At 41.7% G+C, this 27,870-nt stretch overlaps 1 protein-coding gene across 4 annotated transcripts in view; it reads right to left on the bottom strand.

The window, feature by feature from the left end:
• The window catches only part of INPP4B (inositol polyphosphate-4-phosphatase type II B), a 665,917-nt gene extending 652,513 nt beyond the window's left edge, over window positions 1–13,404 (bottom strand). For 3 of the 4 annotated variants that reach the window (XM_056562903.1, XM_056562897.1, XM_056562899.1), the window contains exons 1-2: window positions 12,877–13,404; window positions 1,826–1,870 (exon numbers count right to left, since the gene is read on the bottom strand). In XM_056562903.1, coding sequence (XP_056418878.1) covers window positions 1,826–1,870; window positions 12,877–12,967 — 136 coding nt within the window. In that variant the 5' untranslated portion in view covers window positions 12,968–13,404. The remainder of the gene's footprint in view (window positions 1–1,825; window positions 1,871–12,876) is intronic. The other variant, XM_056562898.1, reaches the window with a different exon arrangement.
• Between the last annotated feature and the right edge of the window lie 14,466 nt (window positions 13,405–27,870).

The raw sequence follows: 27,870 nt of genomic DNA, 5'->3' as shown, positions 1-27,870 counted from the left end.
CATTGAATGTGTCCCGGATGTTGTTAGAGGCCGGGCCCAACCTGCTAAGACAAGGGGCCACGCCATGGCACTGCGTTATAGAAAGGGAGAGGACTCAGGGCATACTGGTACGCCCTGCATCCTTAAGGGGTTAAACACCCTACTTACAGGACCTACTCCGTCTCTCAGCTAACAACTAAATCCAATAAAACTAAATCTCTGACCCAATCAGCCTGGATTGGAGAATTATACATTGTATTTTGGGACATAAAACTTGCCAAAAATGTTTTATTGCTCAAAATTGGTTGCAATTTTATTATGCAATTCCAATGAGAAAAGACTTTAAAGTTATGGCTGCAACTGCCATGGATCTTTAGCCCTATAAACATATTCCAACTAAAATAGTCTTTTAGCGCTATTTGCTGGTAAGGGTTGGAGACATTATTGGATGGCTATTAAGGTATAAAAGCAAACTGTATCCTTTCCTGGAGTTGATGGTGGTTGCCAAACTGAATAAACTGCCAATTTATTTTTGTGTCAAGAAGGCGGAGCCAAGATGCTTAAGTGCCCTAATCTGGCATGTAACTGCTTTCCCTCATCTCCCCGCCCCCCCTTGACTGAAGTTCCGGGGTCTTTAAATTAGAAGGGGCAGGGAAGTAAGGGCAAAAAAGAAATGTTGCCAGGTTGTGGCTTGGGTGGCCTCTGTAACATTCAACCGAAAAATTTAAAGGCAATTTTGCAAGTTTGACAACCAAAATCTGCTCCAGGAAACATACTGTTTGCTTTTGTACCCTAGCAGCTATCCAATTTTGTCTGCAGCTATAGGCAGCATATACAGCTGACAGTACCATTGGGGCTGTAAAAGAGTTTTCTGTATGTTTGAAGGGTTGTCCAGGGACTGGAATGTTCTTATATTTTGCTAGGGACATATTAACAATAATAATAAAAAAAAAAAAAAGCTTTACTGATCTACCATGACCCCTCACATGTCCCCAGAAAAATGTAAGAAAAGTATTTCCCCTGGACAACCCCTCTAAACAGTGTGACCCCTCTGGCTATTTCACTAACCTTGTGACCGACTTCACATCCTGTTACAGCTTTCTGTATCTGATGCTTCACACAGCAAGACAGGTCTATTAATAGATAGCATATTATGGCTTCCATAGTTTGTCAGAAACTGTAGCTCAACTTTAGGTAAGGGTCACACGAAGCGTATCTGCAGTGTATTTCACATTGCAGATGTGCCAATGCCAGTCACAAAAGCGAGCAGCTTCAGCAGGGAGCTCATTCTAGTAACTGGTGTAGGTGCATCCACAGTGTAAAATACCCTGCCGATGCGCTACATGGTGACCCTACCCTTACTGTGAAAAATGTTAACCAAACTAAGAAAGAATCTGCTTTTTTAAATTCCACTTCTATACTGTTCAACAAAACCATAATGAAAACAATTTTATTAAGAGAAGAAAGCAAAAAAAAGCAAAAACCTAGAAAATGTGGGTAATTTTCTTCCAACAACAACATTTAGCAAAATAACACTCGCTGTTAGACTTCGCACCATACTGCAGATCTGATTTTTATGCTAACAAAATAGGAAGGCTAACTAAGGGAAAGTTCAAAAACTACGCACTGCAGTGTAATCATTAAAAAGAAACATATAAATGACAGTCTTTAACTTTGTGACTCCAATTATGTAATATAGAACACTACAGAGTGTCCTGTGCAGACAACACAAACCTAATAGAAATGCATTTAGGAGCCATATAGTATTTAAATGCAGACATATTCAGAACCGAAAATTGCTTGTTGCATTGATGCATAATAATAGTTGAAAAGAACATTTTCTTACCAAGAGCAAACTCGAGTTTCGGGTCAGCTAAAGTTCTCTGAATCCCTGTGGACACAGAAGCAAGATAAATAGTAATTAAAAATAAAGATTTTACTAAACAGCATTTCATTAGCAACTCTGCATAATTCTATGCAGACAAACATTAATATTTTTATATTCTGTCCATCCAGGTTTGAAAGAAGAACCCTTATGTACTTTGTTAACAGGTAAAAAGGTGGGGAATTCTGGTCTAATAGTTTAAGGTAATAACCAGGGTTGAGCAAATCGAAGCTGACAAATCCGAATTAGTTACCAATTTTAGGAAAAATTTGATTCGAAACAAATGCGAATATTGCTGCAATTCGATCACACAAATTGCTTCATTAAACTCCATTTAGTTTGATCCAGGCTAAAGGACATCTAAAATGGCAAATCCACATGTGAGGACATGGGGCAACAAACTCTGGGAAGGCGGGAACAAGGGTAGGCTGGCTGACCCTAATTCAAATGCAGCATGCAGCCTATCAGCACCCAGCCACCCCTGTGATGTTACAGCCCTATATAATCGGCAGCGATCTTGCGTCCAGTCACTTCAGCCATTTATTGTAGAAAGAGAGAGAAAGGGGCAGACGGCGCTGTGTGTTACAAAGAAAAGCATTTTTTCATCAGCAATTCACCTCCCAGTCACATCAGCGTTCAGTTGCAGAGAGGGACAGAGAGCAGTTTGTTGCACAGAAAAGCTTTTTTTACAACAGCGATTCAGCTCTAGCCCAAATCCAGCCTAGATTAGGTTGGACTTTTTAACCACTTTTTATTCCATGTTTTTTGGGATGGGATGTAACCAAGATACCATCATTTTGTAATTTTGACATTTGTTACAGTATTTACTTTGGGCTAAAAACAACATATTATATTATAGTTTTTATAGTTTTGATTTAAATAAAAAATGGATAAAAAGGGGTGGCAATTATTATTTAGGGAATTTTTAAACACTTTGCACAATTCCCTATGAAAGGCCAATCAACCATTTGATCACTTATACAGTACATTGCAATAGTAATTTATTGCAGTGTACTGTTTTAATGTAACCTGCCTATGACACGCTATACTAGCAGATATAACATGGCAGCAACCTCAAAAGCCCCCTGGCTGCCATGACAACTGATGGGCACCCTGTGATTGCCACCTGGAACCCATACGGTTACCTGTAAAATAACTACATAAATGCCATAGTTATTATTGACCATGGCATCTAGGTAGTTAAAGGGGTTGGCCAGGGACTAACGTTTACATGTAAAATGTGATCAAGCAGGGATAAAAAATAAAAATAAAAACTATGGGGGAGATTTATCAAAACCTGTCCAGAGGAAAAGTTGCTGAGTGTCCCATAGCAACCAATCAAATCGCATCTTTCATTTCTGAAAAGGCCTCTGAAAAATGAAAGAAGCAATCTGATTGGTTGCTATGGGCAACTCTGGACAGGTTTTGATAAATCTCCCCTTATATATCCTGCTTAAACCAGCATTTTCCCACGCATGAACTTGTAGTCAACCACAGTTCTGTCCTGTTTTTTAAACTTCCTTCACAGCAGCCTGGAACTCCTGCAGTGCTACTGTTCTACTACTATTCCCATCATGGACAGACTCTTTTTCCATGATGGAAGTAGTAGTTCCCCCCAGCTGCAGGAGTCTGCGAGTGGCAGTGGTGACTCTGCAGGAGCGCTTGTACTACTTCTCCCATTTAAGGACGCAGCTCATTTTCACCTTAAAGGGGTTATCCAGGAAAAAACATTTTTTTTAATATATATATATCAACTGGCTCCAGAAAGTTGAACAGATTTGTAAATTACTTCTATTAAAAAAATCTTAATCCTTTCAGTACTTATGAGCTTCTGAAGTTAAGGTTGTTCTTTTCTGTCTAAGTGCTCTCTGATGACACGTGTCTCGGGAACGGCCCAGTTTAGAAGAGGTTTGCTATGGGGATTTGCTTCTAAACTGGGCGGTTCCCGAGACACGTGTCATCAGAGAGCACTTAGACAGAAAAGAACAACCTTTAACTCCAGAAGCTCATAAGTACTGAAAGGATTAAGATTTTTTAATAGAAGTAATTTCCAAATCTTAGAAAAAGAGACAAAAATACCCAGACCTCAAGGAAGGTAAGCTATATGAATCAATTGAAGGAAACAAGGATCGTGCTTCAATTATAATAGGATATACAGATTTTATTAAAAATTTATATAAAATATTCCACCTCAGAAGGGGCCCCTTGACCTAAAATAGACTATCACTGGTAACTTATTAATATCACAGAATGCACTACTAAACTGGAAGAGTTATAGACAAATTGCACTGCAGTAGTGAAGGCAAAATATGCTGATATGGACTGAAAGAGTTAAAGACCCTTGAATTGCCGGAAAGTCTCTTGGAAAACAGTCCTTTTCACTGGAGAGATGATAATGTAATATTGTAACAAGTTCCTCTTAATGGATGGCAATGAAACAATGTTTGGTGTGTTAAGCTGAGGAAGTATTAAAGTTCACAGTTGCTAGTTTCACTGTATCCCTGTGTTAGGACAGATAACAGGCAGCTTGGTGGTACATTACCGGTCCTGAGAGCGGAAGACTCCCGTGAGGCTGGATGGATCTAGCACTTGGATGGTCACTGCAGGTGGGCTACCTCCGAGTCCCGACGCTGGCAGGCGTTGGGGATGGACACTTTCAGAGGTGGCACTCGCTGGTGGAAAAGTCCTGCCGTGGAGACCAGGTCTGCAACAGACCGGTAGTAGATGCCTCTGCCTCGTGAGGGTGGCGTGTGATGTCAGTGCCAGCACCTGCAGGATGTGCTTTGATTCCACAGCTCGCTGGGGATCCACTCAAAACTAGATGTAAATTATGGACCGGAGCGGCAAGATCAACAAGGTCGTCTCCGGACTGGACCAGCAAGGCCACAGAGGTATGTCCAGATAAAATTTAAGTGCCAAGTACAGTCAGTGATAGTCCGCAAACTGACTAGACGCGTTTCAGGGTATATGAATGGACCCTTTCTTCAGTAGTCATCATGACATGGTGCTGGCACTGACATCACACGCCACCCTCACGAGGCAGAGGCATCTACTACCGGTCTGCTGCAGACCTGATCTCCACGGAAGGACTTTTCCACCAACGAGTGCCACCTCTGAAAGTGTCCATCCCCGACGCCTGCCAGCGCCAGGACTCTGAGGTAACCCACCTGCAGTGACCATCCAAGTGCTAGATCCATACAGCCTCACAGGAGTCTTCCTCTCTCAGGACCGGTAATGTACCACCAAGCTGCCTGTTTTCTGTCCTAACACAGTGATACAGTGAAACTAGCAACTGTGAACTTTAATACTTCCTCAGTTTAACACACCAAACATTGTTTTATTGCCATCCATTAAGAGGAACTTGTTACAATATTACATTATCAACTCTCCAGTGAAACGGAATGTTTTCCAAGAGACTTTCCGGCAATTCAAGGGTCTTTAACTCTTTCAGTCCATATCAGCATATTTTGCCTTCACTATTACAGTTCAATTTGTCTATAACTGTTCCAGTTTAATAGTGCATTCTGTGATATTAATTAGTTACCAGTGATAGTCTATTTTAGGTCATTGTCTACTCCTTCTGAGGTGGAATATTTTAATAAAATCTGTATATCCTATTAGAATTGAAGCACGATCCTTGTTTCCTTCAATTGATTCATATAGTTTACCATCCTTGAGGTCTGGGTATTTTTGTCTCTTTTTCTAATATTTATTATTGGCACCATAGGTATAGGTGCATTACCCATTTGTCCTCGGTTGGTGATATAATTGTGAGCTGCACATATTTCTTCTTCTTTAATTTCCAAATCTGTTTAACTTTCTGGAGCCAGTTGACATATAAAAAAAAAAGTTTTTACCTGTATAACCCCTTTAAGGATGCAGCCCTTTTTCGCAATTCTGACCACTGTCACTTTATGCATTAATAACTAAGATGCTTTTACCGATTATTCTGATTCCGAGAATATTTTTTCGTGACATATTCTACTTTATTTTAGTGGTAAATTTTCGTTGTTACTTGCATCCTTTCTTGGTGAAAAATCCCAAAATTTCATGAAAATTTGGAAAATTTAGCATTTTTCTAACTTTAAAGCTCTCTGCTTGTAAGGAATATGGATATTCAAAATAAATTTTATATTGATTCACAAATACAACATGTCTACTTTATGTTGGAATCATAAAATGGACATATTTTTACTTCAAAGTATAGCAGCAATTTTCTAAATATTTTCATGAAAATTTCAACATCTGAAGGGACAGATGTTACAGAACTACAACTCCCAGCATGCCTGGGTAGTCTGGGCATGCTGAGAGTTGTAGTTTGGCAACATCTGGAGGGCCACCGTTTGGGCACCACTGTAATAGTGGTCTCCAAACTGTGACCTTCCAGATGTTGCAAAACTACAACTCCCAGCATGCCCAGACAGCCTTTTTTAGAGAAGTAATTTACAAATCTGTTTAACTTTCTGGCACCACCCACCCCTTTAACTTGTCATTCAGATTTCCCAGAGTACATTTAAAATGTAGTTGGAGTTCTGTATTTTAAATTGTTAAATGATATAAGAATCACCAGCCAACACTGAAGCGTCTTACTGTTTAGTAATAAAAATAAATAAATACATTAAAAAAACTGAATTACCCCCCAACACTGACATGAGCATTGCGTTTTGAAACTTTCAATGGAATTTATTATTTGACAGTCTTCTTACTGGGATGACAAACATGCATTTAAGAGCAGGATACATAAAGAACAAAATAAAAGCATCATCTGTGCCAAATGCAATTATAAAGTAACAAAAAGTAATTTGTATTGTTTAGGCATAAGCAAAATTAATGCAGAGTAATGCAAAAAAAAACAGAGACAGAATGGGAAGGGGGAGGGGCGCGCATTAACCTGATAGATGACAAGATATTCAAATAGTCAGCGCACCCTACGTGGTTATGAGACAGCATGGTAACACTGTTGCAGTATAATTTGCTCACGTAATACTGTACATGTGTCATCCTTTTCTGTATCTTTTCCAGGAGACAGCCTTTCTATGCAACTGCTGAAGAACTATGTGTATTGTTCATTTGAAGGATGAGTAATACAGAAATCATAATCATGTGCCCTTCACCAGAAAGTGGATTCAAGTATGCCTTTTTATTTATTTTTGCAATTTTTTTTTTATAAAGTCAAGGTATGCTTTGTGTAGTATCCATTAAACCTTTAAAACATACTCCAATTCTAATTACTTTTCCCCTTTCTTTGCTTCTACAATAATGGCAGATGTTGACGTCTCCACACTGCGGCCCTCAGATGCTGCAAAACTACAACTCCCAGCATGCCCGGGAGTTGTAGTTTTGTGACATCTGGAGGGCCACAGTTTGGACACCACTGCTTTTGATAAAAATTGGATTTTTCGACGATTCCTAAATCAGTAGGTGGCAGCAGCCTGAGTTATAAGCATTCATTCTATGATTCACATGTGGCTCTTCTAATGCTACTTCTGTCTCCTTTTAAAAGATTTACACATTTTATAGAATGTGTATAGTCCATTCGAAATATGTCTGTTATTTATGAATGGAGGCAGAGGTCTGTAAAACCAGCGGTTATCATGTTGGACTATAATAAATGAATATTAAATATATATATATATATATATATATATATATATATATATATATATATATATATATATATCTCAACACAACTCCGGGGGGAGTTTTCAAATCAACTTGTGACAGAAAGTTAAACAGATTTTTAAATGACTCCTATTTAAAAATCTTAACCCTTCCAGTACTTAGTTGCTGTATGCTCTAGATAAAGTTGTGTAGTTGTTTCCAGTCTGATCACAGTGCTCTCTGCTGACAACTCTGTCCATTGTCAGGAACTGTCCAGAGCAGGAGGGGTTTTCTATGGAGATTTGCTTGTACTCTAGACAGTTCCTGACATTGACAGAGGGTTCAGCAGAGAGCACTGTGGCCAGGCAGAAGGAAAAAAAAAAACTATACAACTTCCAATGGAGCATACAGCAGCTGATAAGTACTAGAAGGGTTACGATTTTTATATAGAAATAATTTACAAATCTGTTTAACTTACTGGCACCAGTTGATTCGAAAACATTTATTTTCCACTGGAGTACCTCTTTTATGACTGTAAAATTTCCATGCTAATGAAAAAAATTATATGAGTTTGAATCTATTCTTTACATCCCTCACTTTACATTTCCCTTGACAAGAATGTTCATATTTTAGAGAACATTAAATATCTTCTGTTCAAATCTGCTACCATCTACAGCTAACAATATCTGTAGGCTTCAAGTGAAAGCAACTGTGTACAAATGCATGTTATGAAGAGGTAAATGCTACTGAACAGAGATTTTGAAATACCCCACAGCATAGCTAATTCCAGATGGCAATCACACAAATACTCCAGACATGTTGTAGGTGATATACACTGCTCAAAAAAATAAAGGGAACACTAAAATAACACATCCTGGATCTGAATGAATTAACTAATCGTATGAAATACCTTTGTTTTTACATAGTTGAATGTGCTGACAACAAAAATCACTCAAATTATCAATGGAAATCAAATGTAGCAACCCATGGAGGTCTGGATATGGAGTCACACTCAAAATCAAAGTGGAAAACCACACTACAGGCTGATCCAACTTTGATGTAATGTCCTTAAAACAAGTCAAAAAGAAACTCACTAGTGTGTGTGGCTTCCTTGTGCCCGTTGTTACGCCTAGCGCTCCGGGTCCCCGCTCCTCCCCGGAGCGCGTACGGCGTCTCTCTCTCCGCAGCGCCCCGGTCGGTCCCGCTGACCGGGAGCGCTGCACTGTCATGGCCGTCGGGGATGCGATTCGCACAGCGGGACGCGCCCGCTCGCGAATCGCATCCCAGGTCACTTACCCGTTCCCGTCCCCTGCTGTCATGTGCTGGCGCGCGCGGCTCCGCTCTCTAGGGCGCGCGCGCGCCAGCTCCCTGAGACTTAAAGGGCCAGTGCACCAATGATTGGTGCCTGGCCCAATTAGCTTAATTGGCTTCCACCTGGTCCCTGACTATATCTGACCTCCTCCCATGCACTCCCTTGCCGGATCTTGTTGCCCTTGTGCCTAGTGAAAGCGTTTTGTGTGTCCAAAGCCTGTGTACCAGAACTTCTGCTATCCACCCTGACTACGAACCTTGCTGCCTGCCCCGACCTTCTGCTACGTCCGACCTTGCTTCTGTCTACTCCCTTGTACCGCGCCTATCTTCAGCAGCCAGAGAGGTTGAGCCGTTGCTAGTGGATACGACCTGGTCACTACCGCCGCAGCAAGACCATCCCGCTTTGCAGCGGGCTCTGGTGAAAACCTGTAGTGACTTAGAACCGGTCCACTAGCACGGTCCACGCCAATCCCTCTCTGGCACAGAGGATCCACCTCCTGCCAGCCGGCATCGTGACACCCGTATGACCTCCCTACAATGCCTGGGCATGCTCCTGATGAGGTGGTGGAGGGTCTCCTGAGGGATGTCTTCCCAGACCTGGACTAAAGCATCCACCAACTCCTGGACAGTCTGTGGTGAAATGTGGCGTTGGTGGATGGAGGGAGACATTATGTCGTAGATGTGCTTAATCGGATTCAGGTCTGGGGAATGATTGGGCCAGGCCATAGCATCAATGCCTTCCTCTTGAAGGAACTGCTGACACACTCCAGCCACATGAGGTCTAGCACTGTCTTGCATTAGGAGGAACCCAGCGGCAACTGCACCAGCATATGGTCTCACAAGGGGTCTGAGGATCTCATCTCGGTACCTAATGGCAGTCAGGCCGCCTCTGGCAAACACATGGAGGGCTGTGCGGCCCCCCAAACCGGTCATGCTGGAGGATGTTGCAGGCAGCAGAATGCTTTCCATGGCGTCTCCAGACTGTCACATCTGTCACATGTGCTCAGTGAGAACCTGCTTTCATCTGTGAAGACCACAGGGCCCTAGTGGTGAATTTGCCAATCTTGTTGTTCTCTGGCAAATGCAAAATGTCCTGCACAGTGTTGGGATGTAAGCACAACCCCCAACTGTGGACATCGGGTCCTCATACCACCCTCATGGAGTCTGTTTCTGACCGTTTGAGTGGACACATGCACATTTGTGGCCTGTTGGAGGTCATTTTTCAGGGCTCTGGCAGTGCTCCTGCTGCTCCTCCTGCTCTTCCATGCACAAAGGCAGAGGTAACAGTCCTGCGGTTGGGTTGTTGCCCTCCTACGGCTCCTGGTAATGCCTCCATGCTCTGGACACTACGCTGACAGACACAGCAAACCTTCTTGCCACAGCTCGCATTGATGTGCCATCCTGGATGAGCTGCACTACCTGAGCACTTGTGTGGATTTTAGACTCTGTCTCATGCTACCACTAGAGTGAAAGCACCGCCAGCATTCAAAAGTGACCAAAACATCAGCCAGGAAGCATAGGAACTGAGACGTGGTCTGTGGTCACCACCTGCAGAACCACTCCTTTATTGGGGGTGTCTTGCTAATTGCCTATAATTTCCACTTGTCTTCTGTTCCATTTGCACAACATCATGTGAAATGGATTGTCAATCAGTGTTGCTTTCTGAATGGACAGTGTGATTTCACAGAAGTGTGATTGACTTGGAGTTACATTGTGTTGTCTAAGTGTTCCCTTTATTTTTTTGAGCAGTGTATATTGGACACAATAGTATTGGACCCTGTAGCTTGATGCCTGTCTCCTGCTGCCAAACTGTGTTGCTATGGACACGGGATAAGACGGGACTAAGACCGAATTAAAACAAAATGTGCAAAGCAAAGATACACTAGACACATTTAAAATATAATTATCATCATTTAGTCACACATATGGCAGAAGGAAATAAACCAGGATAAACATTGCCATCCATCAAGCCTGTCATTAAAGAGCTGCTAGGATCCGAGCTGACTAAGAAAAAAATTTGTTCCTCCTGATCATCAATGTCTTTAGTAGCCCTGTATATGTATGTGCAAGGGTTAAATTCCTAATCCGGTTAGAAAAGGCCATAGAAATCAACTTTGCTTAGTGCTGTAAGAAATGAGATGTTCAGAACATATGATAAAGCTCTGGACTAGAGAAGCTGCATTATGCTGAGCATTCGGAATGTGCTGAAGGTTTATTGGATTACTACCTACACTCTTCCTCATATTATGGAATCGCTTCCTGTAAATTCCTACATGACAAGCTCATTCAGTCCAATAGGTTGGAATTAATTCTGACAATATTGGAGCAATCATTGCAATATAAAGCCACACACACCCAACATATTGATGTAGAAAAGCTGTATCCATAGCTCAATACTTAGGACAGAATATATTCTAATGCGTTTCATTGTAAAACCACAGATGATACACTAAGCCCTAACAGTGATTTATACCAGGGGTGATCATGACATGCATGTTTGATGAAGTTGTGTTACTACTGAACATTATACCCCTACTCTAGCAACAGAGGGGGGGGGGGGGGGGGGGTTCCTATCTTTTACAGTACCTGCACTAGCTTTTAAGTTGTAGCGGTGGTTGATATCTTACTGAGAGACTGCATTTTGGGCAATTGGAGACAGTTCTGTACAGTGGCACAACCACCAAGTGAAAAATCATATAATGTCCCCATAACTACTGAGGGTCTTCCTAAATATACCACTTTAAGCAATTTTATGCAAGCTTGGAAATCAAAAAAGTGCTCATATATGTGATCATATCAAGATGAAACTTTAGCATAAGTAAAGTCTAGAATCAATATTACATATATATATATATCTCTATCTATCTATCTATCTATCTATATATATATATACACACACTTGAGAAAGATGGTGTGATGGTGTGATACCATCGAAACGTTGCTCAACATGGGCCAATAAAGCTCAGTTTTTTGCACCATATGCTATCTGGGTGTGCTGCGATTTTTTGGATATTTTATCGATGGACACGGTCTGCGACTGGGACCACAGTCATCGCCTGCACCCCTATCTACTTCATCTGAACTATTGAGGTTGTGCTACCTACTTTGTGCATATATATATATATATATATATATATATATATATATATATACACACACACACACATATTATATATATTTATTTCCATATATACACACACACATTATAATTAATATATATGTATATATATATATATATATATATATATATATATACACATACACACACACTATATATATATATATATATATATATATATATATATATATATATATAGATATAGATATTCATACATATATACATACACACACAAATATAAGTGTGTGTTTATATATGTGTATATGCATATATATATATATATATATATATATATATATATATATGTGTGTGTGTGTACACATTCAAACACACACACACACTGATGCTTTATGTGCAGATTCCAAACCACCATCCAGTTCAGCAAGGATCAAACAAATACAAAATATCATACATATTTGTTTTGATACTTCATTTCCAACTGAAACAATGTATAGAATCAACATCTGCAAATAAATAAACAGTACACATAGCATTCAGCCCTGCTAAACACAATGGGAAAATAAAAGGCGGAACAAAAAGTTGTGTACTCAATCCCAGGTGAAGCAGGTTCACAGTGTAAGGAACTGACATCCAGTGTCTACTAAAGGGGAAAGCTCCATGCAGTCATCATTCCTATAGTGCTGTGTGCTCTCACACAACATTACATTTAGTATTAGCTTTTCTTGGTAGACAAACAAACACACAAAAATGGTATTCAGTTCAAGTTGTGTTTTCCAGCCAGGGTGCCTCCAGCTGGTGCAAAACTACAACTTCCAACATGCCCAGACAGCCGAAGGCTGTCTGGGCATGTTGGGAGTTGTAGTTTTGTAACAGCTGGAGGCACCCTGGCTGGGAAACCCTGGTGTAAAGAGAGCTGCCACTGTAATGCACTGCACAGCCAGTTGGGAAAGGGTTAAGGCTGTAGTTTGAGTGTTTGCACAATGCATATGAATAATAGCATGCAAGGAGCTGCTGCACTTACTTGTACACTGTGATACAACAGCATTCTCCCCTTCAGCAGGAGAGATCAGATCCTGGGCTGCAGCACAAGTCCTTTCCTCCTTTATCTCCATGATCAGATTGATGAAAGGATTAATTCTCCTGTGTCACTTGGCTGCTCCCTCTACCACTGCCCAAGATTTGCAGTTCACCTTGGCTATGGCTTCAAGAAAAAAAATAAAAAAGATAATAAAAAGGCTCCTTCTCCCCTCTGTGCAGGATCTCTTCAGCCACCTAGAAAAGAGAGGGGCAGGTAGCAGATAGCAGCAGCACAAGTGATGTTGTGCCTAATACAGACCATTCTACATGTATCTTCCCTGTCACTGGAGCTCACACCTAACACACCTCTCCACAATCAATCCCCTGTTGCTTCTCCTCAGCTCCTACACAGTCCAGGCTTTCCAGCAATTAATGCATTGGGAAACTAGGTGGCAGAATTATCAAAGCTTCCCTGCTCTATAGACTGCTGCTCAGCTGGCAGCTGCTGGGGCTGCAAACTTTAACAAGAATTCAATACATTAGCTGCAGCAGCTTGACAGAGGGAGCACAGGGACTCACTGAGGTGAACATGTCCATCATCTCCTCTATTAGCCCTGTCCTTTATGCTAAGCTTCCCATCTATCCATGTCACAACGTGGGGATAATTCAGGATGACATAGCATCTTCAAGACTCAACAGGTTGAATGTGGGAGCCGCCAGCCTCATTGCATCCCCATGGTGTGTGTGCAGTTATGCCTGATAAAAGTCATAATTGTTTCATGAGTCACCTTCTGGGAAGAAATTCCAGAGCTGATCGGGAAATGGAGAAGATGTCTCTTGCAGGAACCATTTTCAGTCTGTTTGAGTTAATGAGCCTTATATGAAACAGACATACACTGCTCGAAAAAAATAAAGGGAACACTTAAACAACACAATGTAACTCCAAGTCAATCACACTTCTGTGAAATCGCACCGTCCACTCAGGAAGCAACAATGATTGACAATCAATTTCACATGCTGTTATGCAAATGGAACAGACAACAGGTGGGAATTATAGGCAATTAGCAAGACACCCCCCCCAAATAAAGGAGTGGTTCTGCAGGTGGTGACCACAGACCACTTCTCAGATCCTATGTTTCCTGGCTGATATTTTGGTCATTTTAGAATGCTGGCGGTGCTTTCACTCTAGTGGTAGCATGAAACGGCGTCAACAACCCACACAAATGGCTCAGGTAGTGCAGCTTATCCAGGATGGCACATCAATGCGAGCTGTGTCAAGAAGGTTTGCTGTGTCTGTCAGCGTAGTGTCCAGAGTGAATTCAAGTAGAGAAAGACATGCAAATGGTGGATGTTTGGCTGTGTTTCTCTTTGTGTTGTACATTTTTAGTATCTCCCTTCTTCCATGGCCAGCACTCCACTCTGCCCATTCGGCCCTGGCGTTTTTAATTAGCAGTAGACTGCATAAGGCTAAGTTTCTACTTGTTTTTTTGTCCTGCATTTTTTGGGTTGAAAAAATTCTTGAAAAAACACCAGTGCAATTTCCTGCGTCTGGCATTTTTTCATTTGTGTGGAAATTGCACCTTTGCAGTTTTTTTTGGGTACCGTAAATTTGTTAGGTACCAAAAAAAAAAAAAAAAAAAAAAAGGATGCAGTAGTGATGGAAAAAATATGTATTTAACGAAATGTATATATTTTAACTACATTTTAATACATTTTTAATAAAGTGTGTGTTTCACTTTTTTTTCTCAATTTTTAAAATTTTTTAGGTAGCACTACTACACCCAGCATGGAACAGACTGTTCCATGATGGGAGCAGTGTTCCATGATGGGAGCAGTAGTACCTGTACTAATAGATATATCACCTCGGGTGTCAGTCGTGACACCCGATGCAATCATCCATAATATAGCAGAGATGCAGAGCAGCTCTATACAGCGCTCTGCATCTCTGCTCTGTACTCCGGCCAGTGATGTGAATAGAGCATCACTCATTCATGTTTTCCATCCAGAGTGGTGATTGGCCGGATGATTGCAGCCAATCACCGCTCTGAGGGAAATATGTATGAGTGATGTTCTATTCACATCACTGGCCGGAGTATAGTGCAGAGATACAGAGCGCAGGAGAAAGCCGCACTGCATATCTGCAATAGAAAGGACGATCGCATCGGGTGTCAGTAGTGATACCCGCTGTGATCTGTTCTTACCTGCAGGTACTACTACTCCCAACATGGAGCACACTCTGCTCCATGCTGGGAGATGTAGTATCTGCGTTAATAGACAGATCGCAGTGATCTGTCTATTAATGCAGGTACTACATCTCCCAGCATTGAGCAGAGTGCGCTCCATGCTGGGAGTAGTAGTACTTGCAGTTAAGGAAAGATCACAGCGGATGTCACTCCTGAAACCCGCTGTGATCCTCCTGTTTAATGTATAGAGGCGGCCGGCCGCTCTTCTATGGTCCCCTACACTGACGTATATATACACCTATTCCTATTTCCCACAGAAAGCTGTGATTGGCTGGAACCATCTGGCCAAGCCAGCCGCATCTATACATTATACAGGAGGATCGCAATGGGTGATCTGTCTATTAGTACAGGTACTACTACTCCCATCATGGAACAGTGTGTTCCATGCTGGGAGTAGTAGTACTACCTAAAAATGTAAAAATAAAGAAAAAAGTGAAACACACACACACACTACAATTTTATTATTGCCGGCTACATTTTTAGGTCCCCACCCGCCCACATAAATTGATCCCTGTTTTAAAAATTAAGAAAAATTTTGTTATTGAAAAGATATATTTTGCTGGATACAATTTTTTCCTTCACCACTGTATCTTTTTTTTATTTTTTAATGGTACCCTACCAAATTTTATTAAAAAAGGTATCTCCATCACTTTTTTTGGATCGCTAATGTCCAAGAAAGAATAACATCGCCTGCAAAAACGCCAAAGTTAAAACCCACATATCATTTTTCTTGGCGTTCTTTTACTCCCATATATTTCTATGGGAGAAAAATGCCACGATTTTGACAAAAAATCTCCAGCGGCTCAACATGCTGTGATTTTCGAAAACCGCCAAAGAGCTGAAAAACACCAAAAAAAGAGTGAAAAAACACCAAAAGGATTAAAAAAAAAAGCCAAAGTGAAAAAGGCCAAGTGGAATAAGAATTTTGTGATTTCTCATTGATTTACAGCTAACATCTGGCCACAGCGTTTTTTGGCTGAAAAAAAAATGCCATGCGGCAGAATTGGCGTTTTTCTTGGCATTAAAGAAAAAAAAAAAAAACAAGTAGAAACTTAGCCTCAGGGTTTCCTCCTAGCATTCTCCCAGGCCTCTGGTAGGGAGCACATGGTAGGTTTCACACTGGTGGGGTTCTCTGTGGCGACCATTGTTTCTGTGATGCTTTGTCCATGGGGTGGTGTGACCCAGAGCCAGGCGCTTGGTCGGGCAGCAGTGGGGTTGACTGGCCACTGGGTTGCTCCCCCTGTGGGCATGGTGTCTCGGAGGCAGTGGTCACCACCCAGTGCTATGCCAGTGTTAGGTTAGGGACCTTCTCTGACTAGGTGGCCTTGACGTGACTAGTGGGCTTGTACTTTTTGATCAAAATGTATACTAACAACCTGTTAGTTTTTGAAATTATGCTGAGAAGTAAGTAGATCAAAATAAAAATGGTGGATGTGCGGCTGTGTTTCTCTTTGTGTTGTAGTGTCCAGAGCATGGAGGCACTACCAGGAAACAGCCCAGTACATCAGGAGATGTGCAGGAGGCCGTAGGAGGGCAACAACCCAGCAGCAGGAGTGCTACCTTTGCGCAACGCGGAGCAGGTGGAGCACTGCCAGAGCCCTGCAAAATTACCTCCAACAGGCCACAATTGTGCATGTGTTCACTCAAATGGTCAGACTCCATGAGGGTGGTATGAGGGCCCGACATCCATAGGTGGGTTTATGCTTACATCCCAACACCGTGCAGAATGTTTTGCATTTGCCAGAGAACACCAAAAATGGTAAATTTACCACTGGTGCCCTGTGCTCTTCACATATGAAAGCAGGTTCACACTGAGCACATGTAACAGACATGACACATGTCTGGAGTCTGGAGACACCATGGAGAACTTCTGCAACATCCTCCAGCATGACCTGTTTGCGGTGGGTCAGTAATGGTATGGGGTGACATTTCTTTGGGGGGCCGCACAGCCCTCCATGTGCTTGCCAGAGGGAGCCTTACTGCCATTAAGTACCAAGATGAGCTCTTCAGACCCCTTGTGAGACCATATCTGGTGCGGTTGGCCCTGGGTTCCTCCTAGGGCCAACATAATTTGTATGTTTGAAATTGCCCTATTTTGACCATCTATAACTTTCTCATTTTTACGTATATGGGGCGATATGAGGGCTCATTTTTTGCACCATGATCTTTTGTTTTTATCAGTACCACTATTGCTTAGGTTTTACTTTTTCAAAATTTTTTATTCATTTTTTTTTTATAAAATGTGACAAAAAAGCAGCAATTTTGGACTTTAAAAAAATTTTTTACGTTTACGCCATTCACCGTATGGGATAAGTAACAATATATTTTATTAGTTCAGACTTTTACGCATGCGGCGATACCAAATATGTGTTTTAATTCTTTTTCTTACACCTTTTGGGGGGGGGGGGGGGGTAAAATGGGAAAACTGACGTTTTACTTTTTTATTGGGCAAGGGGATTTTTCAAATTTTTTTTACTTTTTATTTTTATTTTTTTTTTACACTTTTTATGTCCCCAATCATTTGATTGCTAATACTGTTCAGGGCTATGTGTAGGACAAAGCACTGATCAGTATTATCGCTGAATCTCTGCTCTGGTCTGCTAGATCTCAGACCAGAGCAGAAGACCCCTGGATACAGGTGAGGGGACCTGCTGGATGATCGGATCCCTGCAGCAGCGCTGCGGGTGATCCGATCATCCATTCAAAGTACCACACTGCTGCAGATGCCATTATCTGTATTGATCACGGTATCTGAGGGGTTAATGGCGGACATCCGCTCGATCGCGGATGTCCGCCATTAACGGTGGGTCCCTGGCTGCTGATAGCAGCCGGGACCTGCCACGCATGATGCGAGCACCGCTCCGGTGCTCGCGATCATGTCGGCACGTAAATGTACATCATGGTGCGTTAAGTACCACGTCACCATGACGTACATTTACGTCCATTGTCGTTAAGGGGTTAATTTCCATTGATAATTTTTGTGTGATTTTGTTGTCAGCACATTCAACTATGTAAAGACGAAGGTATTTCATACGATTAATTCATTCATTCAGATCTAGGATGCGTTATGTTAGTGTTCCCTTTATTTTTTTGAGCAGTGTATATTATTAGGACACAAATAGGAGACCTGACTGCTACCAGCTGCCCCTTAATGGCACAATATTGGGAAATGCAAAGCACTGCGTCTTCTGCTATCTAAATCCCCCCTGCCAGCTTTTGCTTTGTCATTTTCTCAGAAACACATTTAAATTGTACTGTAAGATGCTCTGCATTTTACAATAAGGTCACAGTATGTAAATTCACTATTCATTTAGAAGACACAATTCCATTTCTTTCTATCTTAGCTTATTATACATGTATATACTGTATGTTTATTGTATATGCATGAGCGCATAGATGTAATGTTAGACCATACCTGAGTGCTTGGATTTTATTCTATGGCTGACGACAGTTAATACAAATACTGAGACTTTTTGAAAAGAATTGCCTATATATATAGATGGTTTATTAGCCATAAAAAAAAATCTATATTAAATTAATTTTGTGAACTATTCCTTATGGGTTATTAAACTCCTTTGTAGGAAAAGATAGCAGAATATCATACTGCTGGTAAATTAATCTAATAAAGAAAACAGGTTGTAGGTTGCTGTATTACGGTATCTTACATGAAATTTATATTCTGCATTGACATTCCACTGCAGCAGAATCCCTTTGAATTTAATGGGATTCTGCTGCACTTCACATGGCAGAATTTCTGTGCCAGATGATTCTGCTGCGGAAATTCTGATTTCATGTCCGCAGAAAAAATAGACATGTCTATTCTTTCTGCTGATTCCACAAAGAATTGCATTGCCGTCTATGAGACGGCGCATTTATGATCTTTCCTTCCGTCCGCCAGATTAGTCAAATGTGCAGAGTGTGTGGTTACTGCTCAGTCCATCCCTGTAGAGCTCAGCATCGTGGCCAAGATACCATTTCACGTGGCCACTTTATTTAATAGATCTGACACTGTTGAATGCCTAGAGTATTTGGCACCAAGGGCAGATTCTCCCCACATACCTTAACCCCTTCACGATTTCTGGAATTTGGATTTATGGCTTAGGTTTTTTTCCTCCTCACCTTCTAAGACTAATTACTTTTTTTTCCCACTGAAAACGTTGTTTTGGGCATATAATTGTTGATCAAAGTCAGTAAAATTATATGTAGGGCAAAAGTGAAAAAAATATGGAATAGCGCAATTTTGTGGGGCAATATTTTTTTTTTTTTAGTCCTATGAAATTCTATGGGTTAGTACAAGTCCAATGATAGCACGCTTGGATAAAAAAAAATTGTTTAAGGGTTGGAAAAAAATTGAACACTTGAAAAAAATCTGTTCATTTTGTTCTCACCCCTACATTTTTTTTCATTTTTCCACCTACTGATCTGTGTTAAAATACATTTTTGGGGGGGGCAGAGCCTGACTGCTGAGCTGGATGGCTGCGTAACTGAGCCACAGCTACGACCTAAACCTGCTTAAAACAGTCTCTTCACGTTGCCAATATGGGCAGAACAGACAAAGAAAACACCTGCAATACTCCAGGGACCTCAAAGGGCCAAAAAAAAGAAAAGAACTGGTATAAGAAACAGTTTCAACAGAGCCCGGCATGACTCGCCAAGATGGTGCCGGCTCCCACCAGTGAAGCTGACAGAAAGGATGAGTTTGACGAAGAGAGCTACAATGGCAGCCAGGTCAACTAGGGAGATGAGGACCCCAAGATCTCCCTGGCTAAAGCCTTCCTTAAGAAAACTGTTGCTAAAGCCATGCAGGCTGCCTTCGCCCCTGTATTGCATGAGCTTTCTGAAATTAAGACGGAGGTCCACCATATTGGGAGCTGTATGGAACAGCTAGAAACAACCCTGACCGACATGGTCTCATTTTGCGACTCAGCCACACATCAGCTGCATCATCATGAGAACCAGCTGAATAGAGCCTTTCTTCTATTAGAAAATCAAGAGAACTGAAGCGGAAGGAAAAACTTTAGGATTAAGGGGGCACCGAAGTCCTTAGCTGCGGAAGCTCTCCCTGCTGTAACAAAACATATATACTCCACTCTCCTGGGAGACGACTGTGCAGCCACCATTGATATTGAATGGGTCCACAGGGCTCTACGCCCCAAACCACAACCCAGTGAACCACCCAGGGACCTAGTCTGCAGTTTGCTGAGCTATGTTGACACAGCGGCAGTACTAAAAGCACACAGGGAAACAGTCGCTTTAATTTGATGGTATATCTGTCCAGAATTTCCAGGACATTGCACCCTCCACATTGGCAAAGAGAAGGATACTGAATTCCCTTCTCCAAAAGCTCTGTGACGTACGCCTGCCATATATGTGGTTGTACACTTTTGGACTTTATATCCTGAAAGATATAAAGGGAATATCTACACGATCGCCAGATGAGCTAGAAAAGGCTTGGGCGTTTCTCGGCATTGAACTTATAGAGATCCAGTCCTGGCTCCCCGTCAATATGTGCCGTACCCGGCCATCACTTCCATCACAATTCTGCCTGGGCCTAGGAAAGAGAAGGCAAGGTCATGGAAATCATGCAAACATGCTTTGAAGACCCAGAAGCCATTTGATGCCACCTGACTCACCATAGAAGTGATGTTGTTCCTCGATCTTCAGGTACGCTTCTGTACTCCACTGAGATGACCACTGCTAGTGACTTTGTTCGTATTCTGCTCATTCATTACTGTATTCCGAGGGACTATAGACTGAGCCGAAAGGAGTTAACACGCTAAATCTTTTGCCTGTGATTCTGGGACCATTTAGTAGTTTTTGGACTCTATTTACTCATATTATATGTTTCACTGACGTGCATCACCCTTCCGTTTTACTTTATCTTCCTCCTTCTTCCATCTCCCTACTCCCTCTGTTCTGCCTCTTGCCCCTCCGACTCTTCCCTAGACCAAATACCTACCCTTTCCTCACCCACCCCTTCTCTGGTTGATTGCACTGAAACACAGCATGGCTACTCTCAAACTCCTCACTTATAATGTGAAAAGGTCCATGCAAGGCCATGGTGTGCTCTCTCTCTCTCTCTCTCTCTCTCTCTCTCTCTCTCTATCTCTGTGTGTGTTTCAAAAGGACATGGCCTCAGTGGATTTCTTGCAAGAGAGAATCCCTTAACTACAGACAAATAATTTTTCTTCTTGGTTTCATAGTGGGAGCTATAACTCTTCCTCCAAAGGAGTTGTAATGTCTGTATATCTGTATTTTGTATTTTCTGCTTTGGGTCCTATTCAGACATTAGGATTGTGTCTGAACAGTTTCTTTTTTAATTCTCCCTAGGATGGGAAGAGTTAACCTTCCTGACTTCCGCACTGGGAAGATATTTAAAGGGGTATTCCTTTTTTTTTATTTTATTTCTTTTTATATCAACTGGCTCCAGAAAGTAAAGCAGATTTGTAAATAACTTCTATAAAAAAAAAAAATCTTAATCCTTCCAGTAGTTATCAGCTGCTGAAGTTGAGTTGTTCTTTTATGTCTGAAAACAGTGCTCTCTGATTACACCTCTGCTTGTCTCAGGAACTGTCCAGAGTAGGAGCAAATTCCCATAGCAAACCTCTAATGCTTTAGACAGTTCCTGAGACGAGCAGAGGTGTCAGCTGATAACTACTGGAATGATTAATATTTTTAATAGAAGTAATTTACAAATCTTTTTAACTTTCTGGAGCCAGTTGATATAAAAAAAAAGTTTAAGGCCTCTTCAAGTGCTGTTCTGTGGTGTTTATTAGATCAGTTTCTCTGGCCATGTTTGCTATATGTTCACTCTGTCTGTCTGCGCACATATCCTGAGTTTTAACCATGGTTATCTGTCCTGTTGGATATATAGATTTTAGTTTGCCATGTTTGAGTGCTTTGTCAGATTTTAGTATTCTGGTATTGTTCGTTCTGCACATGCTTTGTGTTGCTTAGTCTGTATTCACACTGTGCGTTTGTCAGTCCTGTTTTGACCTTGTTTGATCTTGGATCTCCTAGGATACAATCCCTGAGCCTTGTGCTATCCGCCTATCTAGGAGTGAGTTAGTCTTGTGCCTGTACCCTTGTTTGCTTGTATTTAGGATTTCTGTTTCCTCCGAGGCTAGTATCTTGAACACTCGATGGAGAGTGCCTGCTAGCTAGGAGTCTATTTGGCTGCGGTATTGATGTCCCTCCATGAATAGAGTAGGGTGTCTAGTGTGTTCTTTGGGTTCAGTGTTCACAGTGCTCTTGATTTCCTAACCCCTTTATTTTTCTGATATTCAGTTAACCTGTTCCTCCCCTGCATCTCTTGGTTTTGTCCGCTGTATACTTATCCTCATATCTAGTCTTGTTCATATATTCATATCTTGATGAAACTTTATTCTGGTTCTTGAACTGCATGTTAGTATGCTATATCCTGCCTGGTTTATCTGTTTGTTGTTTATTGTATTCCCGTTCTGTTCCTGACTTGTTCCCCAACTTTGTACAGTTCAGTTTGTTTAGTTGATGCCCATGCACTTTAGCATTTAGGGCAGATGGGCAAGTTGACATGAAAGTGGTCTTAGGGACAGCTTTAGGCTCACTTCTCCCTGCCACTGTTCATGATAGGAGTCTCCATTGCAATACAACAGGACCTTCCTTTCACGTTATCAGCAAGTTACGACTCAAAAGACGGACGGGCTTGGTTTTTGAAAGATAAGGGTAAGGTTGGATTTGTACCATACACCTTCGCCTCACTGTATGCCCCAAACAAAAAAACAGGTTTCCTGACTGCTGGGAACTTTGGAGAAGCTGAGGGCCCTCGCGGAGGGTCCAATCTTACTGGGAGATGATCTTAATGTCGCTCTAGGTCCAGTGTGGGACTCCTCTATGCGGAGGTCAGCAGTGCCTCCTCTAGCTCGCCGCACTCTAAGAAACAAATTGCATGAAATTGGGCTTTCTGACATATGGAGGCTCTTGCACCCAGGGGACCACACGTTCTCGTTCTGTTCGACACATCAACATTCAGCTCAGTGTCTGGATTACATCCTTTACCATGAATACATACTGCCATCTGTTCAACACGCGGATATAGGCCCAAAGATCTTGTCTGATCACTCGCCAGTACACGCCACATTCTCTCTCACCCATCTCCCCATACGTGATTGGATGTGGCGTCTTAATGACTCCTTGTTATCCAGAAATTTAGAGGTGACCAAACTTGTGTCCCATATGCAATCTTTCTTTAAAATTAACCTTATCCCGGAGGTTTCCTGGCCAATATTATGGGAAACACATAAGGCTTAAATGAGGGACCTGCTAATCGCCTTAGGCTCCACAATGAAGAAAGACCGAGCCCAGATGATTTCTTCCTTGCTGGAGAAGTTGTCAGCACTGGAATGGGGTCAATCCATACCCCATCCCCCTGCTATTGCTCAGGAACTAACCTCTGTTAGGGAAAAATGACGCAACCTTCCTAACAAGAAATTTGCAGATAATGTGATCAATTTCAGACAGTTGTTTAAGCATGGGAGCAAAGGTGGGCGACTAATGACTGCTATGATTAAGAAACTTAAAGAACTTTTATCCCAGCCATCCTGAAAAAAGCTAACCAAAAGGTGACCAACACTGTATTCATTGTGTCAGCGTTTAGTGCCTACATTACTCTGTACAATATTCCACCTTCCATCTCTGACGACTAGTGATGTCGCGAACGTAAAATTTTCGGTTCGTGAACCGGGCGAACCGCAATTGACTTCAATGGGCAGGTGAATTTTAAAACCCACAGGGACTCTTTCTGGCCACAATAGTGATTTAAAAGTTGTTTCAAGGGGACTAATACCTGGACTGTGGTGTGCTGAAGGGGGATCCATGGTAAAACTCCCATGGAAAATTACATAGTTGATGCAGAGTCTGGTTTTAATCCATAAAGGGCATAAATCACCTATTATTCCTAAATTATTTGGAATAACGTGCTTTAGCCCCCTTTAGGCAGCACATCGAGCTCCCCTTTAGGCATCACATAGTTGGATCCCCCCTTTAGGCAGCACATAGATTCCCCCATATTAGGCCGCACATAGGTAGAGCCTCCCTTTAGGCAGCACATAGAGCTCCCTTTAGGCAGCACATAGTTAGATCCCCCCTTTAGGCATCATATAGTTAGATCCCCCCTTTAGGCAGCACATAGATTCCCCCATGTTAGGCAGCACATATTTAGAGCCCCCCTTTAGGCAGCACATAGAGCCCCCCTTTGGGCAGCACATAGATTCCCCCATATTAGGCAACACATAGTTAGAGCCTCCCTTAAGGCAGCACATAGAGCCCCCTTTAGGCAGCACATATTTAGATCTACCCTTTATGCAGCACATATATTCCCCCATATTAGGCAGCACATAGTTAGAGCCCCCCTTTAGGCAGCACTGGTTTTATTTCACAGCCAAAAAAGGTATTTTTTATTTTTTTTATTTGAACAACTGTCACACCAAATGTGATTTGCACTAGTGTGACAATGAGCAAAAAAAGTTGCCAGCGGAGTTCCCCTTTTAAGCAGAGGTCCCCAACCAGGGTGCCTCCAGCAGTTGCAAGACACACGGACTGAACTTATATCCCTTTTAATACTGTAGTTAGTTGCTTGAAGGAAATTAAGTTTTACACTGGAGTACCCCTTTTAACCAGCGGTTCCCTCCCAACCCGGGTGCCTCCAGCTGTTGTAAGACACACGGACTGAACTTATAGCCCTTTTAATACTGTAGTTAGTTGCTTGAAGGAACTTAAGTTTTACACTGGAGTACCCCTTTTAACCAGCGGTTCCCTCCCAACCCGGGTGCCTCCAGCTGTTGCAGGACACAGACAGATATGTGAGCCCTAAAAAGGGTGCTGTCCTTAAAGCAGATGTTAGACTAGTGCTTTAGGAGTAAAGTGGACCCTGAATACACCACCTAGCTATCGCTTTTCCTATTACAGCAGGAGCAGCTTCTCTGTCCCTCCACTTTCTAAGCCTGCAGCATGCCGAATGAAGGTAAAATGGCATCCATGCAGGAGGTGGGAGGGTCTGGAAGGGAGGGACTGCTGCTGATTGGCTATAATGTGTTTGCTGACTCTGACTCACAGGGTCAAAGTTTACCGCAATGTTAAAGTATAGGGGGCGAATCGAACTTCACATATGTTCGCCCGGCGATGCGAACATGCTAAGTTCGCCGGCAAACAATTCGCGACATCTCTACTAACAGCTCTAGCAGGGCTCAGAACATGTTATCATTCTTAGACTCCCTACATCTACCCACCTTTATCCCCAGAGGAGGGAGCCACACTCTTAGAAACGTGTACAGAAGATGAGGTGCTGAAGGCTCTGCTTTCATTCCCAATGGGAAAAAACCCAAGTCCAGATGGCCTTAGCATGTCATACTACAAGACGTTCTCAGACACTCTATTACCTAGACTCACCCAGTGGTGCAATGCATTACAAGATGGAGGTCTCCTTCTCCCTTAGTCCCTAGAAGCGTGTATCACTATACTTTCTAAGGAAGGTAAAGATCATCTGCTGTGTTCAAGCTATCAGCCAATGCCCACATTGTGCCCCCGTATAGTAGTTAGGGTTAGGTCCCCCCTGTGCCCCCCATATAATAGTTAGGTCCCCCCTGTGCCCCCACCTAGTAATTAGGTTCACCGTGCTCCTGTGTAGTATAAGGCCCTTATTGTGCCCCCATACAGTATTAAACCCACCTCCATGTTACCATATAGTATTGGGCCCACCTCTGGTCCCCATGTAGAATTACACCCCCCACACTTTGCCCCCATATAGTATAAAGCCCTTCCCACTGTGCTCCACTTTAGCATTATTACAACCAAAGGAGACCTATGGTTGGAGGTTAACAAACAATATACCCTATTAACCACCTGAGGTAGTCATTAAACCCTTTACCAACCACTATTAACTATTATTTATACTGCGTACAATATCTTTATTGAAACAAATACATATGTGTATATCACGGGTGTATGTATGATAGATGTGTCTATGATAGATGTGTGTATGTATGTTAGATGTATGAATGATAGATGTATGTATAATAGATGTGTGTATGTATGACAGATGTGTGTATGTATGATAGATGTGATGTGTGTACGTATGATAGATGTGTGTATGTATGATAGGTGTATGCATGATAGATGTATGTGTATGTATGATAGATGTGTGCAAGTTTGATAGATGTGTGTTAGATGTGTGTATGTATGATAGACGTGTGCATGTATGATAGATGTATGATAATGTGTGTATGATAGATGTGTTTATGTACATAAAAAAGAAAAAGCCAGCAGTCATGGAATAAGGCACACCAACTAGGTTACAAAAATGAAAAATATTTTATACAGGAAAAAACACAGGCATTTAAAAGCATTTCAAATGGAATGTACAGAGTGAAGGCTCATACATCCCTGGCCAGCTAAACTTACCCCTGCAGGGATATTAGGTACCCTCAGTTGTCATCTATCCCCATAGGGAGTGTAGCTGGCCAGAGATGTATGAGCCTCCACTCCGTACATTCTATTTGAAATGTTTTTAAAGGTCTGTGTTTTTCCTGTATAAAATAAATTTTTCATTTTTGTAACCTAGTTGGTGTGCGATATTCCATGACTGCTTGCTATTTCTTCTTTATGTATTGTCTTGTTTTTAGCAGTCATCATACCCGATCACTATAGTCCACTTACAGCTGTACCCATTCATAAATAGTGCACAAGATGTGTGTATGTATGATAGATGTGTGTATGAATGATAGATGTGTGTATGTACGATAGATGTGCATATATATGATAGATGTGTGTATGTATGATAGATGTGTGTATGTATGATGTGCATATGTATGATAGATGTGAATATGCATGATAGATGTGTGTGAATGATAGAAGTGTGTATGCTAAATGTGTGTATGTATAATAGATGTGTGTATGTATGATAGATGTGCGTATGTATGATATGTGTATGTATGATAGATGTGTGTATGCATGATAGATGTGCAGATAATAGATGTGAGTATGTATGATAGATGTGTTTAATAAATGTATGCATGATGGATGTGCATATGTATGATAAGTGTGTATGTATGATACATGTGTCTAAGTATGATACATCTGCGTATGTATGATACATGTTCATATGATACATGTAAGTATGATACATGTGTGTATGAATGTTGGATGTGTGTATGTAAGATTGATGTATGATCTATCATACATACCACACATTTGTCATACATAAATCTCTCATACATTCACACATCATACATACACACATGATACATACATACGCACACATCATACATACAAATATATATATATATATATATATATATATATAAACTCACACATCTATCATATATACACACATCAATCATACATACACACATATCTATCATACATACACACAAACTCATCATACATACATCCATCATATATACATACACACATATATCATGCACTGCCCCCCCCCCCCCACGGTATACTTACCCCTAGAAAATCATTGCCGTGGCCTGCTGTGTTGGAGGCAGCAGAGAGTGCCAGTAACTTTGGCTGCTGTAAGGTGGTGGGGGCTGCTGCATAAATGCACTGCTGGGTTCCTACTCGATCAGAGATACATCAGAGGCTTGGAGCAGATGTGCGTGCCTGTGCGGGGCATGTCTGCTTCGAGCAACCTCTGACCTCTCAGGTCCTTTCCTGTGTGGAATTTTTAAAGGGGCCATGCCAGTCATAGAAAAATAAAAATAAAATAATAACAA

Source organism: Hyla sarda, chromosome 1, assembly GCF_029499605.1.
Source record: "Hyla sarda isolate aHylSar1 chromosome 1, aHylSar1.hap1, whole genome shotgun sequence".
In the NCBI taxonomy this organism is placed as follows: domain Eukaryota; kingdom Metazoa; phylum Chordata; class Amphibia; order Anura; family Hylidae; genus Hyla; species Hyla sarda.
The sequence above is the reverse complement of the archived record's forward strand: the minus strand, read 5'-3'. Positions and strand labels throughout refer to the sequence as shown.